This window comes from Clytia hemisphaerica, unplaced genomic scaffold (assembly GCF_902728285.1).
Source record: "Clytia hemisphaerica strain Z4C2 unplaced genomic scaffold, Clytia hemisphaerica genome assembly, whole genome shotgun sequence".
Taxonomy (NCBI): domain Eukaryota; kingdom Metazoa; phylum Cnidaria; class Hydrozoa; order Leptothecata; family Clytiidae; genus Clytia; species Clytia hemisphaerica.
The window spans coordinates 1,112,044-1,132,487 of NW_027103562.1; the positions used below are offsets into that span (position 1 = coordinate 1,112,044).

General features: G+C 35.4%; 3 protein-coding genes across 3 annotated transcripts in view; 1 reads left to right on the forward strand and 2 right to left on the reverse strand.

The window, feature by feature from the left end:
- LOC136800685 (transient receptor potential cation channel subfamily M member-like 2) overlaps positions 1-20,444 on the reverse strand; it is a 248,439-nt gene that overhangs the window by 40,337 nt on the left and 187,658 nt on the right. The window lies entirely within an intron of this gene.
- On the forward strand, positions 102-4,976 carry LOC136800662 (mitochondrial outer membrane protein SLC25A46-like). Its single transcript, XM_067057313.1, has 8 exons — positions 102-331; positions 504-546; positions 860-917; positions 1,175-1,252; positions 2,678-2,778; positions 3,620-3,679; positions 3,861-3,918; positions 4,270-4,976. The coding sequence occupies exons 1-8, from the start codon at positions 154-156 to the stop codon at positions 4,828-4,830; spliced, it is 1,137 nt and encodes a 378-aa protein (XP_066913414.1). The 5' UTR covers positions 102-153; the 3' UTR covers positions 4,831-4,976.
- On the reverse strand, positions 11,599-20,159 carry LOC136800663 (uncharacterized). Its single transcript, XM_067057314.1, has 3 exons — positions 19,844-20,159; positions 13,459-13,573; positions 11,599-12,090 (listed from the first exon to the last, which is right to left on the reverse strand). The coding sequence occupies exons 1-3, from the start codon at positions 20,098-20,100 to the stop codon at positions 11,683-11,685; spliced, it is 780 nt and encodes a 259-aa protein (XP_066913415.1). The 5' UTR covers positions 20,101-20,159; the 3' UTR covers positions 11,599-11,682.

The window sequence follows — 20,444 nt, forward strand, 5'->3', positions numbered from 1 at the left end:
TTCAAAAACCTTAGTTTATTTTACTCTCAAACCCTTCTTTGCTTCTTCTAATGTCTTAAAAATCTTTATCAACAAGAGCTTACATATGTTTGTATTTTTATTTTAAGGGGAAAATGAAGAAAAATAAAAAAATTCATGTAAAAGTAGAATAGTATGGTTTTCCATCACTTCACAAGCATGGTTGGTGTGATTGAAGAACAAACGACACGTGATAAGGATGTTGATGGACGCCATAGCCATTTGAAAGCAGAGAAGAAATTTCTTTCCAATCTTGATAAACATATCAATAAAAACATGGAAGAGGATACCATTAATCCCACAGAGAAAATAGGTACTCCCCTCTTCCTGCTATATCATTGCTATTTGTCAGCCAGAATTTTGAACGAAATTTTCGTCAGTCAAACAAAACTCAAATACGCCAGAACGTTAGTTGTTATAAAGTTGAATGCCATCTTTAACAACGTCGTGTTAAAAATCCTATACTTTCTAAATTTTTATTTTAGAGAACTTGAACCGAATCAGTGGTTTTGGGATCGGTGTGGGAAGGTAGGAATGATGTTAAATTCTTGAGAAAAACTGTAAATTGTACCGATATAAGAATAATTGAAGCTTTGGAGTTTGGCATGACTTTTTTTGTCAACTTATATTTACTTTCACAATGAAATTACTTTGACACCTTATAATCTTTGACAAATTTTGTTCAAAAAGAACAAAAAGATCAAAAGGTGCTACAGAAATTCCTTTCCTCCCTCCTTATGCTGAACCGCCCCTAAAGACCTAGTAACACGGCCAAGTGCGTAAGCTAACGAATATTTAAAATGCAACTCAACTAAATCTCACTCACTTTTTTTTATTTCAGTTTATATTTACAAGAAGCACTTGGTTATCCATTTCTTGTTCTCCAAAGACAATGTCAAGTAATTTGTTTTTTCTCTCCTCGTTAATTTCTTTTTCTTCGTCAATGTTTCTTAGAATCATTCAATGATCAAATATGACCAAAAGATCAAACAAAATCACTAACATTTTGCACGATAGCAAAAAATTAATAAAATAAGCTGATACTAAGTTTACTCTTGCTGAAAGTAAAAAACAAATTTTTTCTAGTTCCATGAATACAATCTTTTGAAAGAGGAAGTGAAAAAGCTTTACCTGTTGATACATCTTGTTTTTGTAGGTAAACAATGCTTCTTTGAAATACCACGTCCAACCATTCTCTTTGTTTCCAGTCATCAACAAAATGCATCAGCGACAGGTAAGCACATGGTTTTGATCAGGTTTCCATACTGTATGATGTTACTTACAAAATGTAGTATTTTTGAACGATGCTCCGTCTCTGTCTTAAAAACTTTTCCTTGATCTATTATGAAGTCTGTTTTGTATTTGCAATTTTCATTAACTTTTCATTACGAAAAAATTACGAAAAACCCATTTAGGCTTTCAGCTGTTTTAGGCTTGTTTGCTTTGATTATCAAAAAATTTCAATATTCCAAAAAATTGTACTACTTTAGAAAAACTTATGGACCAAATATGAGCTCCCTGTGTTCTCTTTTTTTTCAAAATAATTGCAGTACCTCTAATACTTAACGCTACGCTACGGTGTGAAAGTAAAGAAACTCAGCTTGATTCTGATCCCAATCAAAAATAAACCCCTGTTTTGTGACATTTTTACTGTCAGCCACTAATTTACCATAACTTGGGAAAATTATGTGGCTTACACTTAAGATCGCTTTGATGGTTAAGATGAGGAAATTAGCTATCCATTGCATAAAGGGTGAATTTTTGTGGCTTACTTAAAGGGGAGTTACAAGCAAATGAAGTGTGGAAAAAAAATGTGGCTTACTGGTCATATGGCTTACCCTACCAAGAAATTTTGAAGGCTGAGTTGTCAATAATGGAAACAGTCAGAAATATACTTTCTTTTCAGCATTGCCAGCAAAGGGCTAAATTTTTTGATAGCTGCGCTGATTTGTGGCTTACAGTTTGTTAAGTGGGCAAAAATATGGCTTACACAAGGGAAATATAAGTGAATAGGTGAAATATAGGTGAAATTTAATGTCTCACATTTTTTAAGTTTTTGGCACTCAATCATTAAAGTATAACATCAATAGGTGTAAAAAATTACAAAAATTTTGTTGTAAGTACAATTTTGTGGCTTACAAAGTCACATTAAAATTATCGAAACGTAAGCCACAAAAACTACATTTAATATAACAGCTAGAAAGTATGTACATTTAACATTTTTTTTTAAATTCAACCTTTCCTTTGTCAAGTTAAGAAAGTCCCATTCTAAGATCTCTTATCTAATTTCTAATTACATTTCTAAAAAAGATACAAATTTTGAGTTGAAGCCACATTTTTAGCCCAATTAACGAAAAAAAAGGTTGTTTTTGGGCATTTTTCAAAATGTCACACTATTTTTGATTGGGATCTTCTTTCTTTTTTAAATTGTGGCGGCAATTTTTGAGAAAGCGAGAAAAAAGGATAGACAACATCTAGGGAAGAATATTTTTCCAGTTTAGAAAGGACTTTCCACACAAATGTATCCATGGTAACAACAACCGAGATATATCCTCGGGATACGAGGAAAAATTTACATTATCATCATCGTCATTGTCCCAAGAAATTTTCACTTAAAATCATTGCAAAAATTACTCCCATTGTTTTCCCAATTTTCCAGAATATCGGTGCATTTTGGAAAGGATGGGGAAGTTCTGGACTTGTCAAAGGACTGACGATTGGAACAGAAATCGTCATTTTTGAACTGTGCAATGTTCCAAGGTACGCCACTTTTCATTTATGGTCGAACTTATTCTCAATTCCCCTTGATTTACAATTTGAGAATATGTATTTGTGCGTGCGTGTCTGTTTGTTTGTCCCCTCAAAACTTTTGGTAGCCTAGAAACTATGACTATTTAGCTAAAGTTTGTGTTTTTTCAATATACAAAAATTTTGATTTCTGTACCTTGGAGCGGGCTTTCGAGACAAAACGAGACTAAAAATTTAGGGGGAGCCTGGAAACTGTATTACGGTGTAACGGTATTATTTGACCACACACTTGATAAATAAATAAATTGATAAATAAAGCTATTGAAGCTGAATCGTTGCGCAAGTTCGGTTAAGTCATAAGACATCCCTAGACGTCGGTAGAGCTTTTTTCCAATGTAGGTTAGTTGACATTTTTCTGATTTTATAAAATTCAAGTGTAATATTTCCAGAAAAATATTATGACGGATTAGTAGGGCGTTGGTGCTACCTGCTGGATTGCTAACGATCTTTGATTAATTTAGATGGCTTCTGTAAGCCAGTTAAATTGGTCATGTACACGTTTTTTTTTTTTTAAGAAACTAGTTTTACTAAGCAGCCTCAATGTTTCTTAAGAAATCGGCCTTTTGAGCCTTAAATGTTTCTTACATGTTTCTAAACTTTTTGACCATAATCAGCCATATTGAAGGCTGGATTGGAAGGTTCTTAAAAACAACCGAATTAAAAAATGTTATTTTGTCATTCTCAGCCTTAGCATGTTTCTTAGATGTTTCTTAATTTTTAGGCATTCTGAGCCTCATGTTTCTTAAAAGTGTGTTTCTTAAAAAAAAAAAACGTGTATTTTATTCTGTTCTAGAGAAGAGACGAAACAAGAAAATGATAAGAAAAGGACGATTATCCACGAAACATTGAAAGGGTAAGGTTTATTATCTTCGTTGGGTGTTATTCTTACCACGTGACATGTATTGTATTTGCCATCCGACTCTTACGACTTTAAGAGGGACTGACAAAGCTGACTGAAGAAACCTCGAAAAATCAGATCATTTAATTTTTAAAGCAAATTCTGTTAAATTTTCTTTTTCTACTATCTTTTGTAGAGCCAGTTTGTTGATGACGCTCCCTTTCTTCTCTGCAAGTCTCATCGATACTGTGCAGGTAAGATACATACAGAAGGTACACAATCATTTTGTGTGGAGAGTATTCATTCCCATAAAAGGATAACGGATAATACCGAAAGAACCATCCTCTATCATTTATTCTGAGTGCCTTCTATAACCGCCGCCTGTAACGAGGGTTTTTAATTCCATTCGCGTCCAAGAGAAAAAAATGCTACGTTTGACAAGTTCAAAAAGCTATTCACTAAAATTTATACCAAGAATTTAGTGAAAGCTCGCTTAGCTTGCAATCAAATCGACTATTTCGTCGGACAGCATGTTGATAAGAATTTTTGCGCGAACATCATTTTAGGGAGGACACGAATAATTTGTTCTGTTTTCTTCACTGCAGACACTTGTTCTTGGTGAGCCGCGTTCCATCCTGACTTTCTTCAAAGATGCGTTCTATCGATTGATTGGCTGGTACACATCACGTGGTCATGGACGTCTTATATCATTCTACTCGTTGGTATTACCGAGCATTTTATACGGTGTTTTGCGCTACTCCGTCAAAGTATTTCTATCTTCATACATACTAGCCATTCGGTCTCCTACAAAGGTTGAGACGAACAATGAACAAGAATCAACGGCCAGTATGAGAGCTTTATACTACGCTGAACTTTCGTCAAATTTCATGGCCTCCTTGCTTACAGATGTCATGTTGTTTCCTTTGGAAACGGTGTTTCTACGGCTTCACTTGCAAGGAACGCGTACTATAATTGACGATACGGATAAAGGGTATGGTGTAGTACCACTGTGCACCTCGTATGATGGTGTAACGGATTGTTTTAATACCATTCAAAGACAGGAAGGGTTTTCCGGGTTTTATAAAGGCTTCGGCGCCCTATGTTTACAATACTTTGTGCAATTTATAATCCTGAAAGGTGCAAAGATATTTTATTCCGGTGTGTGAAAAATATTGGACCTTTGATTACTCGGAACCAGACCTCTCTCGCCGTGAAGTAATATTTCGATAATGGAAAAATTCAAATTAGATGAAAATGTATTATAGGCTTGTATGAATAATTGATTGTAGAATTCAAAATTAGATTTTAAATTGCTTTTTGGTTGTCTTTTGATGTAGCGTCCATTAACCCTATAAGTGTCACGGTCATTTTTTCTAAGTTTTTTAAAGAAAATCGCTAGTTCAAACTTTAAAGGCTTATATCTCCGGATCTAGAAGGAGTTAGAAACTCGTTCATAGTTCGTTGAATAGCTTAGAGTCTCCTTTTTCTTTTAGGCGCCTTCGGCGCCGCCCGATTTAGGAAGGGCGGGGTGGGCGGACCTGACTGAATGATACAAAGGTGCCGAGTGGTAAAACTTCAAACTACAATCAAGGTCATAATATTTGAGAAAAAAGGGAAATCCACCGGGAAGTTTTTTAACCACAATCGATTTGTAAGTGATCTAAAGTAGGTTGGAAGGGTTGAGTTTTAACATTAGACTTAAGTGCTTGGATCTGAGGATCCAAAAGTTCAAAAATAGTCCAATAAGGCTCAGAATATAGCCTGGAAGTCTGCCAACCCCTCCCAAATTGAAATATTCGATTAAATTAAAAAGATAGCCCAAAATCGACTTTCTCGCCAGAACTTTAAATCTTGAAAAACGTTAAAATAACCAAAATTCTCAATATATTATGACCTTTATTGTAATTCGCTAGAGGACAGAATCAAGTTAATCAGGGCCAAATTTGGAGGTTCTTGGATCACTCGTTGACCAAAAATGCTCAAAAACGGTCAAAATCTTAAATTGCGATTAATTAATATTTTTGTCAAATTTTTGCATTTTTTTTACTTTTTAGCTTAAAATCTCGCTGAAAAGACTCACTTTCGATTTTTTTTTTTTGCTTGGCTATGAAGCCCAATCCGATTCCTACGAGTTAGACCCAAAATGACGATTTCTAACTCAAACTGAGTCTTACAGGAGGGCTTCGCCCGCCTACATAGCTCATGTCTGATATATACGACATTGGCACTTAAAGGGTTAATTGAACTTCAGTGACACAGTGGGTGATATTTGTCAAAATCATTCTCTATGTGTATATGTCATATATATACGATCACTCATACACATGTCTTCAAATGTCACACTTTCTACTAAAGTAGTTTCTCACTGGAAATCTTTTCTCTGTTAACATTTTCACCTTTAACTAAAGCTACTAAAGCTTGGTGTTTGATTCTACTGCAGCTGACAAGAAAAGTGTAAAAACGTTTTCTTGAAGTAACACAAAAAGAGGCTATGTAAATCAAGCAATCTGATTAAATATTGCTTCGAACAGTTCCTTATTAGTGGTACAAAATGAATGCTCAAATTTCAAATATCATCTTGAAGTAGAGGGGCTTGTAACAACTTAAGTTTATCAAAAAGCCATCACAGGAAAACTACTTAACAGTAAAGCTCTCCAGAAATTTGAAAGATTTTTTTCTTGGATGATTATATATTTTGCACCAAACAGTGTTACTTTTAATAAGTTTTATTGAGAAACTCATAAAGAAAGAGCAAGTAAATATCTGATAACAAATATATATGAAAACAAATTCGATTATGAAAAATTTGCGAAAAATAATTCTTCTTTTTTTTATCTCTTTAGTCTGCTGTCGACAAACAAGATGTCTAGAGTTGGTTCGGTTATCTTAACGGTCGTCTTTCTGTCAGTGATGGCTCAAACTCAGATCATAGATCGAATGAAGAAATATAACCTAGCTGGTTATCCGTTTAAAATTGTTGGGATTTTTCAAACATGCTCTCAGCTACCCAAAGAGTATCGTACAGAATTCAGTTTTAAAGCTGAAATCTCTTTACAAAGCGCTAGCTTTATATTCGCCTCAAATTTTTCTCGTCAGAGGTCAAACATATGGAACAGATTGAACCTTCCATACGATCATGGGGAAATGAACTTGACTTTCGTACCTTACGAAATTTGCGAGTATGATGGCTTTGTGGCGAGCGCAATGGATATTTTGCTGAGTCAAGAATATTTTGTGAACAATACAAGACAGTCCACACCAAAATGGAATAATTATCCTTTGAAAAGATGGCAATACAGACAAAACATTCTGTATGTTGTTGTTTACCTGCCTGATGACATGACCAAAATAGCTGATGAGATATTTTCAACATCTAACAGTTTAATCCTTGTGGTCCTGAACCAATACAAAAAGTCTTTCAATAAAGATGATATCATTTTGAGATACAATCAAACGGTACTATCAGGCAATCGCTATTCGATGTTTACAAGCCCAAACTCGTTGGTGGATAACTTGGTCACAAAAAGCAATGTTCATTCAGTTACTGTTGTATACTTTCTGGAGAAAGGATCTTTCTATGAAGCTCTGAAGAATGAATTCTTAGAAAAAATGAGAGAACTTCAACAGTGCACGGTCACTTTCACAATAACCCCAACCAATTATACACAATATACTGAATTTCTTCGTCAGTTAAACCAGGGTTCTATTCCACAGATCGTGGTCATGTTTGGACATCCATTAGAGCAATACAAACTCTTAAGAATGCATTTGTTTTCACCAGAGAAGGACAGAAATACGACATGGCTTTTGAATGATGTCGAAGATATTTACTTTAACAAAGATAGGGCTTTAAGAATACCAGAAAATATTCACATCTATGACAATGTACTTATGCATCGCCATCATTTCTCATATTTCTATCAATGGTATCATGAAGAGCACCGTGACCAATCTTTCTCCAAATATAACGACTTTCGTTTGAATTCCCTGGCAGAATTTGACTTCCTATTCTTCATTGTATTCGGAACTTGCAAGACTTATGAACTCGGGTTGTATAAGACTGGTACAAATATAACATTCAATTTGGAAAACACAAATAAAGCTTTTTATTTATCTCTTACAAGAGATTTCATCGTGCAATTGAAAAAGAAAGACGCTAAATTTGTTAGGTATGTGTACATACCAGACAGTCTTTTCAAATTAAAACGCTCAACAAGATGCCCTTATCAAGTTTGTGATCGTGGATTTGGTCCTGCTCATGGAAGAAAAAGAGAAACTAACGACCACGTTATTAGGTTTGGTTGGACTTGCAAGAAATGTCCAGAAAATAGTCATAGTCCAACAAGCGATACAAGTGAGTGTATTCCATGTCCATCGAAATTGATTTCGAATGCTCAGCGTTCTCAATGTATCGATCCTTACACAAACATATTCCTCAAAGACAACCGAAAGATGGTTTTGTTGTTATTATTGACGTCTGGTCTGTGTTTTGTCACGACCCTTTTCATTTTGATCGTTTTTGTTCGATTTCGTGAGACACCGATGGTAACTTCAGCTGATTTCACAATGTCATGTTTACACTTGCTGCATTTTCTCGCTATTTTCGTGATCATTCCAATGTTAACCCTTGCTGAACACACATGGGCAGGTGGAGTTGATTGTACCTGGAAACTCGTTTCAATCACAATTTTGTGCTCGTCAAATTTAAGCTTTGTAGTTAACAAATCACAAAAAATGATACAGATTTTCTCTTCCGATACCCGACTGACGAAGAAAGAAATCACTCGAACATATGTCACACAATTCGCTGTGTATCTTTTCATTCTTTTAGTGGCAACCTCTCTTATGGTTATCTGTATCACCATCAAAGAAATCACTCTCTTCACAAGTGAGAACCAGGCTGTCTTACAAAGAGTGTGGAGTTGCAATACTGGTTTCCATATACAATTCCAAGTGGTGTTTATGATTTTTGTTCAGTTGTTTTGCTTCATACAATCATTTCGTGCGAGAAATGTTCCATCGATTTACAGTAATGCTTGGACCATTCTATACGCTAGTTTTGGCATGTCCTTCGGCTTGGCTGTTTATTTTCCTGCAACTATCTATCACAGGAGGAAAAGTCTATATCAAGAAGAGAGTATCGCTATTTCACTGGCCATCATCCTCAATTTCACACTGCTCCAAGTGATTTTGTTCGGAAGGAAGGTTTACAATATTTTGTTCTTGGCAAGGAAAAACAATAAAAATTACTATAGACACAAAATGATGCTTGATATCCAAGAAAAAGTCACAGAACAATGTGCTGGACCGTTAAAACAAACAACAAGTATGTGATATGGGTTTTCAAAACAAAAATAATTTATGGTACATCTGTAATAAAGGGATTTTTATAAAATTCATCAATAATGCCAAAATTTTCATCAAAAGATTCATTCATATTTGGTGCACACTTGCAAAATTTCAATTCAATAGGATAAATATTTCAGAAGTTTTCAAAAAAAATATTTTTGGTTGGGGGGGGGGCTCTTTGTGACAAAAAAGCTTTTGGAAAAATTTTCCTGAAAATTATGAATTTTTCATATTCGCCATGTACAAAATATTGATTTTTTTCTGATGTAGATCTGAAAATTTAGAAATCGCAACGTAAAAAATAGATGAGGAAGAAAATGAAGATTTTCTTTTTGCGAAGAAGAGTATTTCAACTTTGAAGGCTTTATTTTCGGCGAAGAAAAAAACATTTTGAAAATTTTTTTTGCGTTATAAGGTGTATCTTTTGACCAAACTAAAAATAAATTTTCGGAAAATTTTTGTTAAAGCTTCTTCTGTCTCAAAATCTGGAGAATAATGGTTTTTGACCAATTTTTCATTCAAATATTTCGTAGAAAATCAGTCATAATAAGCAGATATTCAATGGGTAAAAGTTGGTTATTGAGATTTATTAACCCGAGGTGATGTAATATTCAACGAGGCGGAGCCGAGTTGAATATACATCACCGATTTCGAGCCTGCCGTCCACAAGGCTATTTTTAGCTATCGCGAAATGATCATCTATAAATAACACTGTTTATCACGAAATAAACCTGTCTATCGCGTTATTTTATTTCACGATAGGGAGCGAAAAAGTTTTCACTCCAGATTTTATCCAATCGGGAAACCTTTGTTTTGTGATTGTTTTTAACAATAGAACCAGCTGCATTTCTTTTATTTCAATGTTTGCTTAAGATTGAATTACATGTCATGAGATCGAAGAAAAAATGAGAGAAAATCATTTTGCGATAAAAACATCTTCATCACATGAGAGCATTTTTGACTTTTGGTGTGTGCTCTAATGTGATTGTATTTTGTATCAACATGCCAAGAGGCCAAAACAATTTAGAAGAAGATGAAAACCTATCTGAGGCCGTCATGAGTTATACGTGCTTGTATTATAAGTCGCACCCCGACCACAAAAATAAACCACACAAAAAGAATTGTTGGAGCAAAATCGAAAAGTTTCTTGGAGTGGAAGAAGGTTAAAATATAATCCACAGATTTGTCTTATTTTTATCATCCAATTTCGGGGGGCCAAAAGTCACTTTGTCCGGGGAGTAAATTGTTATACCCTCCACCCCCCCCCCCATATTCAAATTTTTTCTGGAAAAGCCCAATACTCCACATTTTTTTCTTCATCAAATCTTCAGATTAAAGGCTTGGGGACACGAGAAGTTTTTTCGCGTTGGTACAATGCAGCATGCTCCATCCCACCAACACAAGAAAAAAAGTGCGTGTCTCACGGTTTCTTTTTTCATGGGTTTCATGGGACAAAAGTGAGAGAAGCACAAGTTATTAAATGAAAAATTGGGTGGAGACACGAGAAAGCGTTTCAGGTTGGTGGGATGGATCATGTTGCATTGCACCAACGCGAAAAAAAACTTCTCGTGTCCCCAAGCCTTAAGGAATAGTTAGCCTAACAGAAAATGCATAACATGCCTCTTAGAAAAATAAAACTGGTGAGTGCGCATAAAATTCGATTAGATAAATATTTGGGAGGGAAAATTCTCTTAGAAATTGCGAGAAACTCTGAGATTTTCCAAAATGATAAGTATGGCTATTTTTAGTACAGAATATGTTTAACATTTCTCAGCTTTTCCTCTACTGTATTTTCCAATTTCTTTGCACCTGTGGACAATAAATTTGTCTCTGGACATTGCAAATTCACCACACTTGGACAATACATCTTACATCTCCTATAACCGGTTTTCTTCTTGGAAGAGACAATTAACCCCAAGGATACCTAATGGCCATGACAGAATATGAAATTTATAACAAAGAAATCTCTTTTTACAAGTTATATACATATCTACAATTTGAAAGTGTTTTTAGAATCCTACAAAAAAATAATGTACAATTTATTATCTGTGGTATGAAAAATAGAAAATTCATATATGTATAGTATATGATGATAACACTGTCTTTGCCATGGAAGTTACTTCCATTCTTCAACTCCTATTGTCACTTCTAAGCTAGCTGAATCTCGAAATTGAATGTGCAAGCAGGTGCAAGGAAGGATTATGGCCGAAATTTAATTTGGAAAATGGCTAAAAGTTAGCGGTTGAAAATCAAGATGGGGAAAAATCGGGAATTGACGACGAGATAAATTCAAAGTTGAAGAGAAAGCAGCAAAATCAAGTTCTGCATCGGTGATGCAAATAAAAATTAAGGTTGGTTTGATCAAAGCCGATAAAACTTTTTTCCCTTTTAAAAGGTTCTGCATTTTACAGTATTGAGAGACCCCCGATACCGCACAAGATTCGTATACACTAAAGTAACAATAGAAGGTAGTGATCTTCCGTATGTGACAAGCTGTTTAAGATGTGACGTCATTCTGGTACATTCTTGTCATCTTGCATCATTGTTGTTCGAAAACTACTGTGTATGTAGTCCTTATTCGATCAACCATGTTGTGAAGTGTCCAACTTCGTCTTCTGAACAATCTGCATGTCATTATTCACTGTCTTTTCTAACATTCTAACTATTATTCACAGACGTTTCAGTCTGGCTTTATTGCCCGAGGATCCTATAGAATAACGTTTAGAAGGTTTTTGATCTAATTTTCTGGTCATGTTACCCGACACGCCAGTGCCACCCACCATTTGACAGGTTGGCGAATGTTTGTTATTGGTAAATAAGCAACGTATACAAAAGTCTTTATCACAGTTTGTACAGTGCCCCACTTGTTTGAATGTAGTTCGTGCTGGTGATTGACAATCAGGGCATTGTTTATAAGTTGAAGAGCTTGGTTGGACAGTCACATTTGAAGAAGTACTGTTGATCGGTGTTGCATCTTGAACTTTATCGTTACGTTGAGTCAAAGGATTTGGTGTTGACAGGGGTGTAAGCAAGACAGCAGGTGGAGCAAGGTGTTTCTTTCCCAAAACGCTGTTTTCCTAAATGAAAGTGGAGTTGTTATTAATCATCACTTCCTAAAGTACAATAGACTACACTAGATAATAACAAGTAATACTTTAATGGACCTACCTATTTATAAAACGAATAATTAGAATTTAATCTAAAAAAACCGCTTTTTTCGGGACATTTCCGGTTCTACCGGCCGGAAAATTTTTTTTTTCGAAAATCGGGCTCCGTCACATTCGAGGGTTTATAGTAATGCACCTTTGTGCAAAAAATCAGAAAAATTGAATGAGCCAATCTCGAGAAAAGTTGGTAACTAACGTACTAACGAACTAACTAACGAACACGGGTTAATTTATAGGACACTACCTTAAGGTAGGTCCAAAAAGGGTAGGTTCATGCGTAAACCAAACTTTGTTACAAAGGGAGTGTAGCATCACCGGCACAAAGAAGTGTTTTGAATGGTAGATTCTTATCAACAGTTTTTTGGTGGAAAGTTCGAAACTTTTAAACTATCAGCCCTGATCATGCTTGTAATTTCATCATCAGGTTGGACAACATTCAGTCCAGCTTTAATACCATAAATAAGAAATTATAGCATGGATTTCCAGTCTTGTCCAAATTGCAGCAAAAGGCGAGGGTGCAGGAGGGTGAGGTATCACACTTTCTTTATTCTTAAGTCGAGTTTTGACGTATTTGAGTTGTTTTGAGCTCTTTCCAAAAGTGGTATTTATTTTATTTTCTCTTGAGTACTTTAATGGGATAAACTTTCGCGGGGATTAAATTTCGCGGTTGCGCCTATCCGCGAAATTCAAAAATTTCGCGGGGACTTAATTTTGCGGATAGCACTATTGGGTGGCAATATTTTCACGATTTTGTGACTTTTAATGTCAAATCATGCATTTTCGTTGTTGAAATACACATTATTAGCGCCTCTTTGGTGCAAGTAGCAATTCAAATAGTATTTATTTGACATATTTTGAGTTTTGTTTAGAAATATTTCGCGGATGAGGCAAATCCAAATTTCCATTGGGACTTAATTTCGCGGATTTTAGCGGATGACACCCAAATCCGCAAAATCCGCGAAATTTAATCACCGCGAAAGTTTATCCCATTAAAGTATAACTTTTAATCAACTTGACCAATGAATTGATATTTCGACTTTCCAATAGAACTTGATTAAATTGAATTCATAGGGTGAAACTTTTTCTTGGTGCTCACCCTGTATTGGAAAAATTCTCAAAACTTTATAAGAGGGGGTTGGAATAAGTATGGTAAGTATCGAAAACTTAATTAGCGGGGAAGGTGCTTATTATAAGTACCCAAGAGTAGGACTTGATCAGAAAAAAGGCACTTAAAAAGAACATTTTCAGAACTGAACAGTGCTTGGAAGTAAAACTTACCTTGTCGCCAATGAAGTTTGCTTTAGACTTTTTGATAAACCGAGATAACCTTCTCCCAGATTTCATGCATGATGTTCGAACTATTCTTCTCCATTCTTGATTCACGTGAGATACCCTGCCAAAAATATAAGTTGTACCTTCAAATTAATGATTCAAAATTATTAATGGTTTTCATTATAAACATAAACAAACAAAAGTCAATAATAGGGCATTGTTATAGCATTTTAAGAAAAGGTCTATTTAAGGGAGTCTGCTAAATTGCGTGGGTTGTGTGCGTGCGTGGGTCAATATTTTTGAGTGGGTCATTATTTTTTGCGTGGGTCATATTTTTTGCGTGGGTCATTATTTTTTGCGTGGGTGAAAATTTTTGCCTGGGTCAAAATTCTCTCTGTAATTCGAAAAAATGTCTTCCCCCTTGAAATTCAAATTAGCGAGAGTCTACTGAAGATTAAACTAGGGGCAGTGCAGAAGAAGAGTGGGTTTATTCTTTGTAACTGTAAGTATTTTTCTTTATAAGGAACAGGCGTATACTTTAATGGGATAAACTTTCGCGGGGATTGAAGTTTTAATTATACACTTTTCCTGTATTTCTCTCCACCATTTTGTCTTAGCTCTGTTCTTTCTATAATAATATAGCATATACCACCCTGAAAATTTTTTCCCAAAAAGAAATCATGATCAAGAGATTGAAGCTGAAATCCCACTTTTCCTATTTTTTTTCTTACAAAGCTTTTTTGTCCATATGTCCAGACGGTGTCAATCAAATGAATCGATCTCCGAATCAATTGAAAGCAATCGAACACAATAAAATTGCGATTTGATTGTTGAATGCAATTGAATATTACCCAGGATTTGCCGTTCGATTGTAACGATTACCTTATTGGTATATATCTTCGCGTGTTACAAATTTTTGAATCGCGAAATTTTTTCGAAAAAACGTGTTCGCGTGTATTAAATTTCGCGATTGCCGACTTCTGGAAAATTTTCGCGTGTATTAAATTTCGCGATTCACTAAACTAGGTATTTTCAGAAGTGGGAATATAAAGCAAGAAAAAGACTGATTTTGCTTGAAACACAACGTTTTTGATGTGAAAATACTAACAAAATACTAAGAAAATTTTTTTTGCGTGTATGTTCGATTACGTACATTCAATTGATTCAATTGTATTCCATTTTATTCAATCTTGTATTGGAGCTAAACCTTAGCTTAGGTTAATTCCAAGTCGAATGAAGTTCATCCCGCCACTGTGCCAAGGCGGTTAAGAAATAGTGTATTTCGACTGCCGGTTGTTCTTCAAGCTAAGCCTGTATTGATTGCGACTTTAATCTTTCCCTCCCAACCTCTCCTGCTTGCCCTCTGTAGTTTTGGTTCTGCTTTCTGCTTCTTCCTTTTCTCTTTTAGTTATCAACTGCGTTCTCATCAGAGCATGTTGACTGCTGCTGCGATGCGATGGATCCTGATCTCATGGTTTACCCTGGGCAAGGCTGTGTTAACCAGAGATTAGGTCATTTGGGATGCATCATGATACGTTTAGTTTTAGTGTTGGGTTACTATGTAAACTTGGCAAGTCAGTAGTCAGTTACTTAGATTCATTCCCTAGGTCAAGGATCCAGTTAGATCTGGATTAGGTTCAGAACACTGTAGTCAAAACAGTGTTAAGGTTCGCCAAGGCAACCGCGGTCATGGGGTCGGTAGTAAAATCTCAGCCATATATGAGTAGTAAAAGGATTTTTACGAATTTTTACATACCACCACCCGGACTCTTGGAAGAGGTATCTTACTACCCTGGTAGTAAAAGTTTTTGGGACAATTTATCATGGAGACCACCTATTTTTTGGTTGCTTTTCAGACTGATTTTACAAAAAAAGCTAAAAAATGATTATTTCTGTGACACATTTTTCACTTAGTGCAAAAATTAATGTTTTGCCCTTAGAATTAAAGTCTTTTTTATATTGATAAAAAATTTTTTAAGAAAAGTCATCCAAAAAATTAAAAGAATTACAAAAATAGCTAAAATGTGCTAATTTTACCAGTTTTAAATTTTTTTTTCAACATTTAACATAGATACCACCCATTTTAGTATTTAACTACCCTAGGTACAGAAGCAGCCACCAACCTAAAATTTGCAAATATCTGTTCTGATTTGCCAGCTGGAAGGATTTCCACGAAATTAAGAACAGTTCCTCGTTTTCCAGGCGAGAAATTTTTACTTCAGAACAGTTATATTTTTCCAGCTAGGAGGTAAAAAAACTTTCAGAACAGATACGAAATTACCAGGCGATTGATTTTACGCGAGTTAACTGTTCTTATCTACCAGGGCTGACAAAATCTTATAAGAACAGATCGCTAAATTCCAGCTTGACATTGAAGGACTTTTAAGAACAGAAAGTTAATTTCCAGCTAACAGTTCGAACAGATCCACAATTTCCAGATGTTTTGTAGAACAGATGGAGAATTTTCAGCTGCCACTCCAGGCAACCACATTCAGGACTTTTCTTAAATTCCCTCAGAACAGATAGGAAATTCTTAGACACGTTATTTATAAATATAAGATATCAGACTATTTTTTCATAAGAACAGATCATATTTTTCCAGCTGGTCCAAATCTTCAGTAGAACAGATCATATTTTTCCAGCTGGTCCCAATCTTTAGTAGAACAGACCATATTTTTCCAGCTGGTCCCAATCTTCAGTAGAACAGACCACTTTTTTCCAGCAGACTTTTTTCTTTAGTTCGGTAAGAACAGACTGTCATATCCAGCTGGAACGTGCCTTCAGAACAGATATTTTGAAGTCCTCCTTCGGTGGATGCTTTCGTAGGTAGTAAAATTTTTTTTTTGGTTTCTCGCCACACCACCACCGTAGTAACAGGTAGTAAACATCATTATGTCTGAGATTTTACTACCGACCATGCATCCCTGGTTATCGTTCAACCTCTGTCAACAAAACGGGGCTAGGCTCGACACCCGTCATCAAAACGGGTTAGAAAACACGCGTCAACAAAACGGGTTAGAAAACACATGTTATCAAAACAGGTTAGGAAACACCCGTCATCAAAACGGGCTAGGTAGGACACCCGTCATCAAAACAGGCTACTAGGTAGGACACCCGTCATCAAAACGGGTTAGGCACTCAGTTATATATCTTGATGCATCCCCAATGTTATCCCAAGTTCAATTTATACAATTTCAGCATTCCTTTTACATTTTGAAATATACTGTTTCCATCACCGCAGAATCACCACGTTTCTTTAACTTCCTCGTTTGCCCATATCCTTTGGTACTTAGATCAATGCATTTCAAACACTTTCAAAAACCTCTCGTACCTTTGTCTACTTCGTCTGCCTACAGTATTTTGTTTTCCTCAACCTCCTAGGGCCTCATACTTTAATCTAATCTGAGATGTGGGAATTAACTGTACTTACGCGCTCGGCCGTCCACGCTAAAAAAGCTCTAAAGAAGTGATCAAATTTAATTTAATCACAATCAAACTTATCGAACATACTGTAACTTGGTCTAATGTTGACATCCCTCCTCTAATACCGACACCCTTTTTATCAGCTGAAATTGATAGAAAGGTTGAAACTGTTTTTCTTTGCTTGGTGGTCAGAGAGGAATAATCCTTTTTCAATCAGTGATTCGAGCTTTCATATTATTCCTGTCCCGACCCTTGACATGGCCCGAGAATTCTCGGGCCTCTTCGGGCCATGTTCGGGCCGAGAGACCCTATCAATTCTTTTGGCCCGAACTTGACCCGAGTCATTCGGGCCATGTTAAATGTTAAATTGATTCAGCATGTCCAGTCAAACAAAATAGTACAAAATAAGATTTGTCTGTTTTGTTTATATCGCTCAAAAAAACTTTACGAGCTTCCCGTGGACACGCTTCAGTTTAAAACCAGGACCAGTTTACTAGCAAATATTTCTACCCTAAGTATATTTATAACTATGTTTTCATACCAAATAAGACATTTAATATTTATATGAATTTACAACATTCATATATTTAATATAATTAAGAGAAACCAAGTTTTTCTCAAAGAAAATGTTAAAAAAATTCAGTCCTGAAATTACACGCCTGTTTAAATCATGTTTTCAAAAATTGGCCAGAGTGTGGCCCGTGCGTTGCCCGTGCGTTGCCCGAACACGGCCCGAATTCTCGGGCCAGCTCGGGCTTTACGCGAATTCCAATAAAAGTTTTGGCCCGAGAATTCTCGGGCCATGCCAAGGGTCGTTTCCTGTCTCTAAAGAAGGGTGTCAGAATTAGACGAGGGATGTCGATATTAGACCAACTTACGGTAATCATAATCAAACATAATCGAATATCAATTGAAGGTAATTTACAATCAATCGAACCAATCGAACGTTATTTGAACGCAATCATCAAACACAATTGAATATTACCCAAGAATCGGTTGTTCGATTGAGATTCGATTGCATTTGACAATCGAATCGCAATTATTCGATCTCGTTCGATATGATTGGTTCGATTGTGATTTTTGTTGGAAGTTTGTTCGATTGTGATTTTTGTTTGAAGTTGTTCGATTGACACTGTCTGGATATGTAGTAGCTGTTTTGAGATATTTTTCGAACTGACTGGTGTGGTGTACGTTGGATGGGAGGCTGTGGATGTTATGTTACAGAACAGAAGCCAGGCGTAGTTAATCGATATAATCGATAATCTTGAGTAATCGATAAATAATCGATAAGTAATCGGTGGATTAGATATCGATTAACCGATAGAATCGATAGGTAATTAGACCTTTAAAAAATCTTGGGTATTGATCAGCGATCGATTATTTCCAAGCTATCGATTACTTATCGATCACATATCGACTACATACAACCTATCGATTACTTATCAATCATGTATCGATTGTTAACAATCATCGATTACTTATCGTTCATGCATCGATTACTTATCAATTATTTACTTATCTTCAATCACGTATCGTTATCGACTATATATCGATCGTGACCGACTATTGACTACATTACCTGCCTTTTTTACGCCGGCCCTTATTCCACCAACGAGCCCAAAAATAACGCTAATAAGGTCCGGCGTAAAAAGGGTCAAATGTTTAATGATGTAAAGAAAATTTCTGGAATTCGCCAAATCTCATACCGATCGTATTACTTTGAATAAACGCCTGCTTTCGAATTAATAATGCTCCTCCAAAAAGGCAAACCATTCAATAACGCCCCTTCTCTAAATAAAACGGTAACTTTGTTGTTTTTTTTAACTTTGTTTTGTTCAGCCTTTCAGAGGGTTTGAGAATGCTTCAGCCGAAATTTACCGTATGCTTATAAAAAAAATGAGTGTAGTACTAGTAGCTTTTCTAGGCCCTATGCTACCAGGGGATTGGATTCAATTCAAAAGTACATCCCTATCGAGATCAGCGAAAAATGTTGCTTTTAATTTTGCGAAAATGGCGAAAATGGCGAAAATTTGAGAAATCGAGAAATTTAATCTCGCGAAGGCGAAAGTTAGTCCAATTAAAGTACCACTCCCTAAAATCTGATAAATAATCGATCACAAATCGATAGTTGATCGATATGTAATCGATCAAAAGATGTGATCGATAGCCGATCGATTTTTAATCAATACTTAATTTAATCAAAGTATAATCGACCTATAATCGATAAACAATCGATGACAAAATTGATCGAAAAATAATCGAGCTTTGAAAAAATCTTGAGTACCGTGAGTGGTCCTAAATCCGACAGCCTTGCCTAAATTCGACCCCCAAATAACTGCTATGAAAAAAAATTCTTTGTTTACAAACATTCCCTCTCTAAGTTGAACAATAAACTATATTGCAAGAACACTTGAAACAAAACATCTAACAAGATGACTAAAATGTCAAGATGTCCATTAATGTGATAAAAAAAGTGCGAGTTGTTAAAATAATTACCTCTATTATATTATTCTGAATCCGTTGCTTGTGTTTAAACGTTAACAATTTTGTAATAAAGAATTATGTTTTGTATAAGAAGCAATTAATGTTTTGGTTCAATTGGTTCAGTGAATCAAATCTCTCAGTTTAGTCGACACTTTGGTATCTTCATTGCGTCACAGCAAAAAGTTTGTTTTTATTTTAGTTTGTATCTTTGAAAGACCCCATCGGATTTAGAGTCAGGGCTGTCGGATCACTCACGGTATCGATTACCTATCGATTCTATCGGTTAATCGCTATCTAATCCATCGATTACTTATCGATTATTTATCGATTACTCAAGATTATCGATTATATCGATTAACTACGCCTGGCAGAAGACATATTGTAGAAAATAGAAAAAGTATAGAAAATAAAAAAGAGAAATATCACAAATTAAAAAAATCACAACTGCATCAAGAACTAGGCTATATTTAAATCATTGACTTACCTAAGTAACTCTATTTCTGATAATTCATTAAAAATTTTAGAAATGACAACATTGACCAAATTATGCTTGCTGCACTCAACTAAAATATCCAACTTGGGAAAATGGTGTGTAGTAGAAAAACCATCATCTAAATCGAATGGTATTGCTTTGTCATCTTCTTTTATCCTACTAGCAACCTTCCCTGAAGGTAAGAATTCTTCTGAGTTGGGTGGGGATAAAAATACAGAACTGTGTACACTGATTTTCTTGGCCATCATTATTTGTTGTCTTTTTCCTCTTCGATTTTGTCAATTCTGACCTCAATATTTTTGCAACATTCCAAAATAAACCGCTCGGAATAGGTCAGCCAATCAGTACTCACTATTTCCTTCTTAGACAAGTTACCGATCATTTTAGGTCATATCTGGTAATATTGGAATTTTTAGGAACGGTAAGCGGCTTTATAATTAACCTGGGGTTTCTGCCAGGACTTCCAGGTAGAACTCTTGAAGACCTGACTTTTCAGATGAAAAAATGTCAATTTTGCTTAATAGAGCTTAAAAGTCGAAAGTATTGGGGATTGACAAAAAAAAAAGATTGTCATATTTATATCCATGTCCGC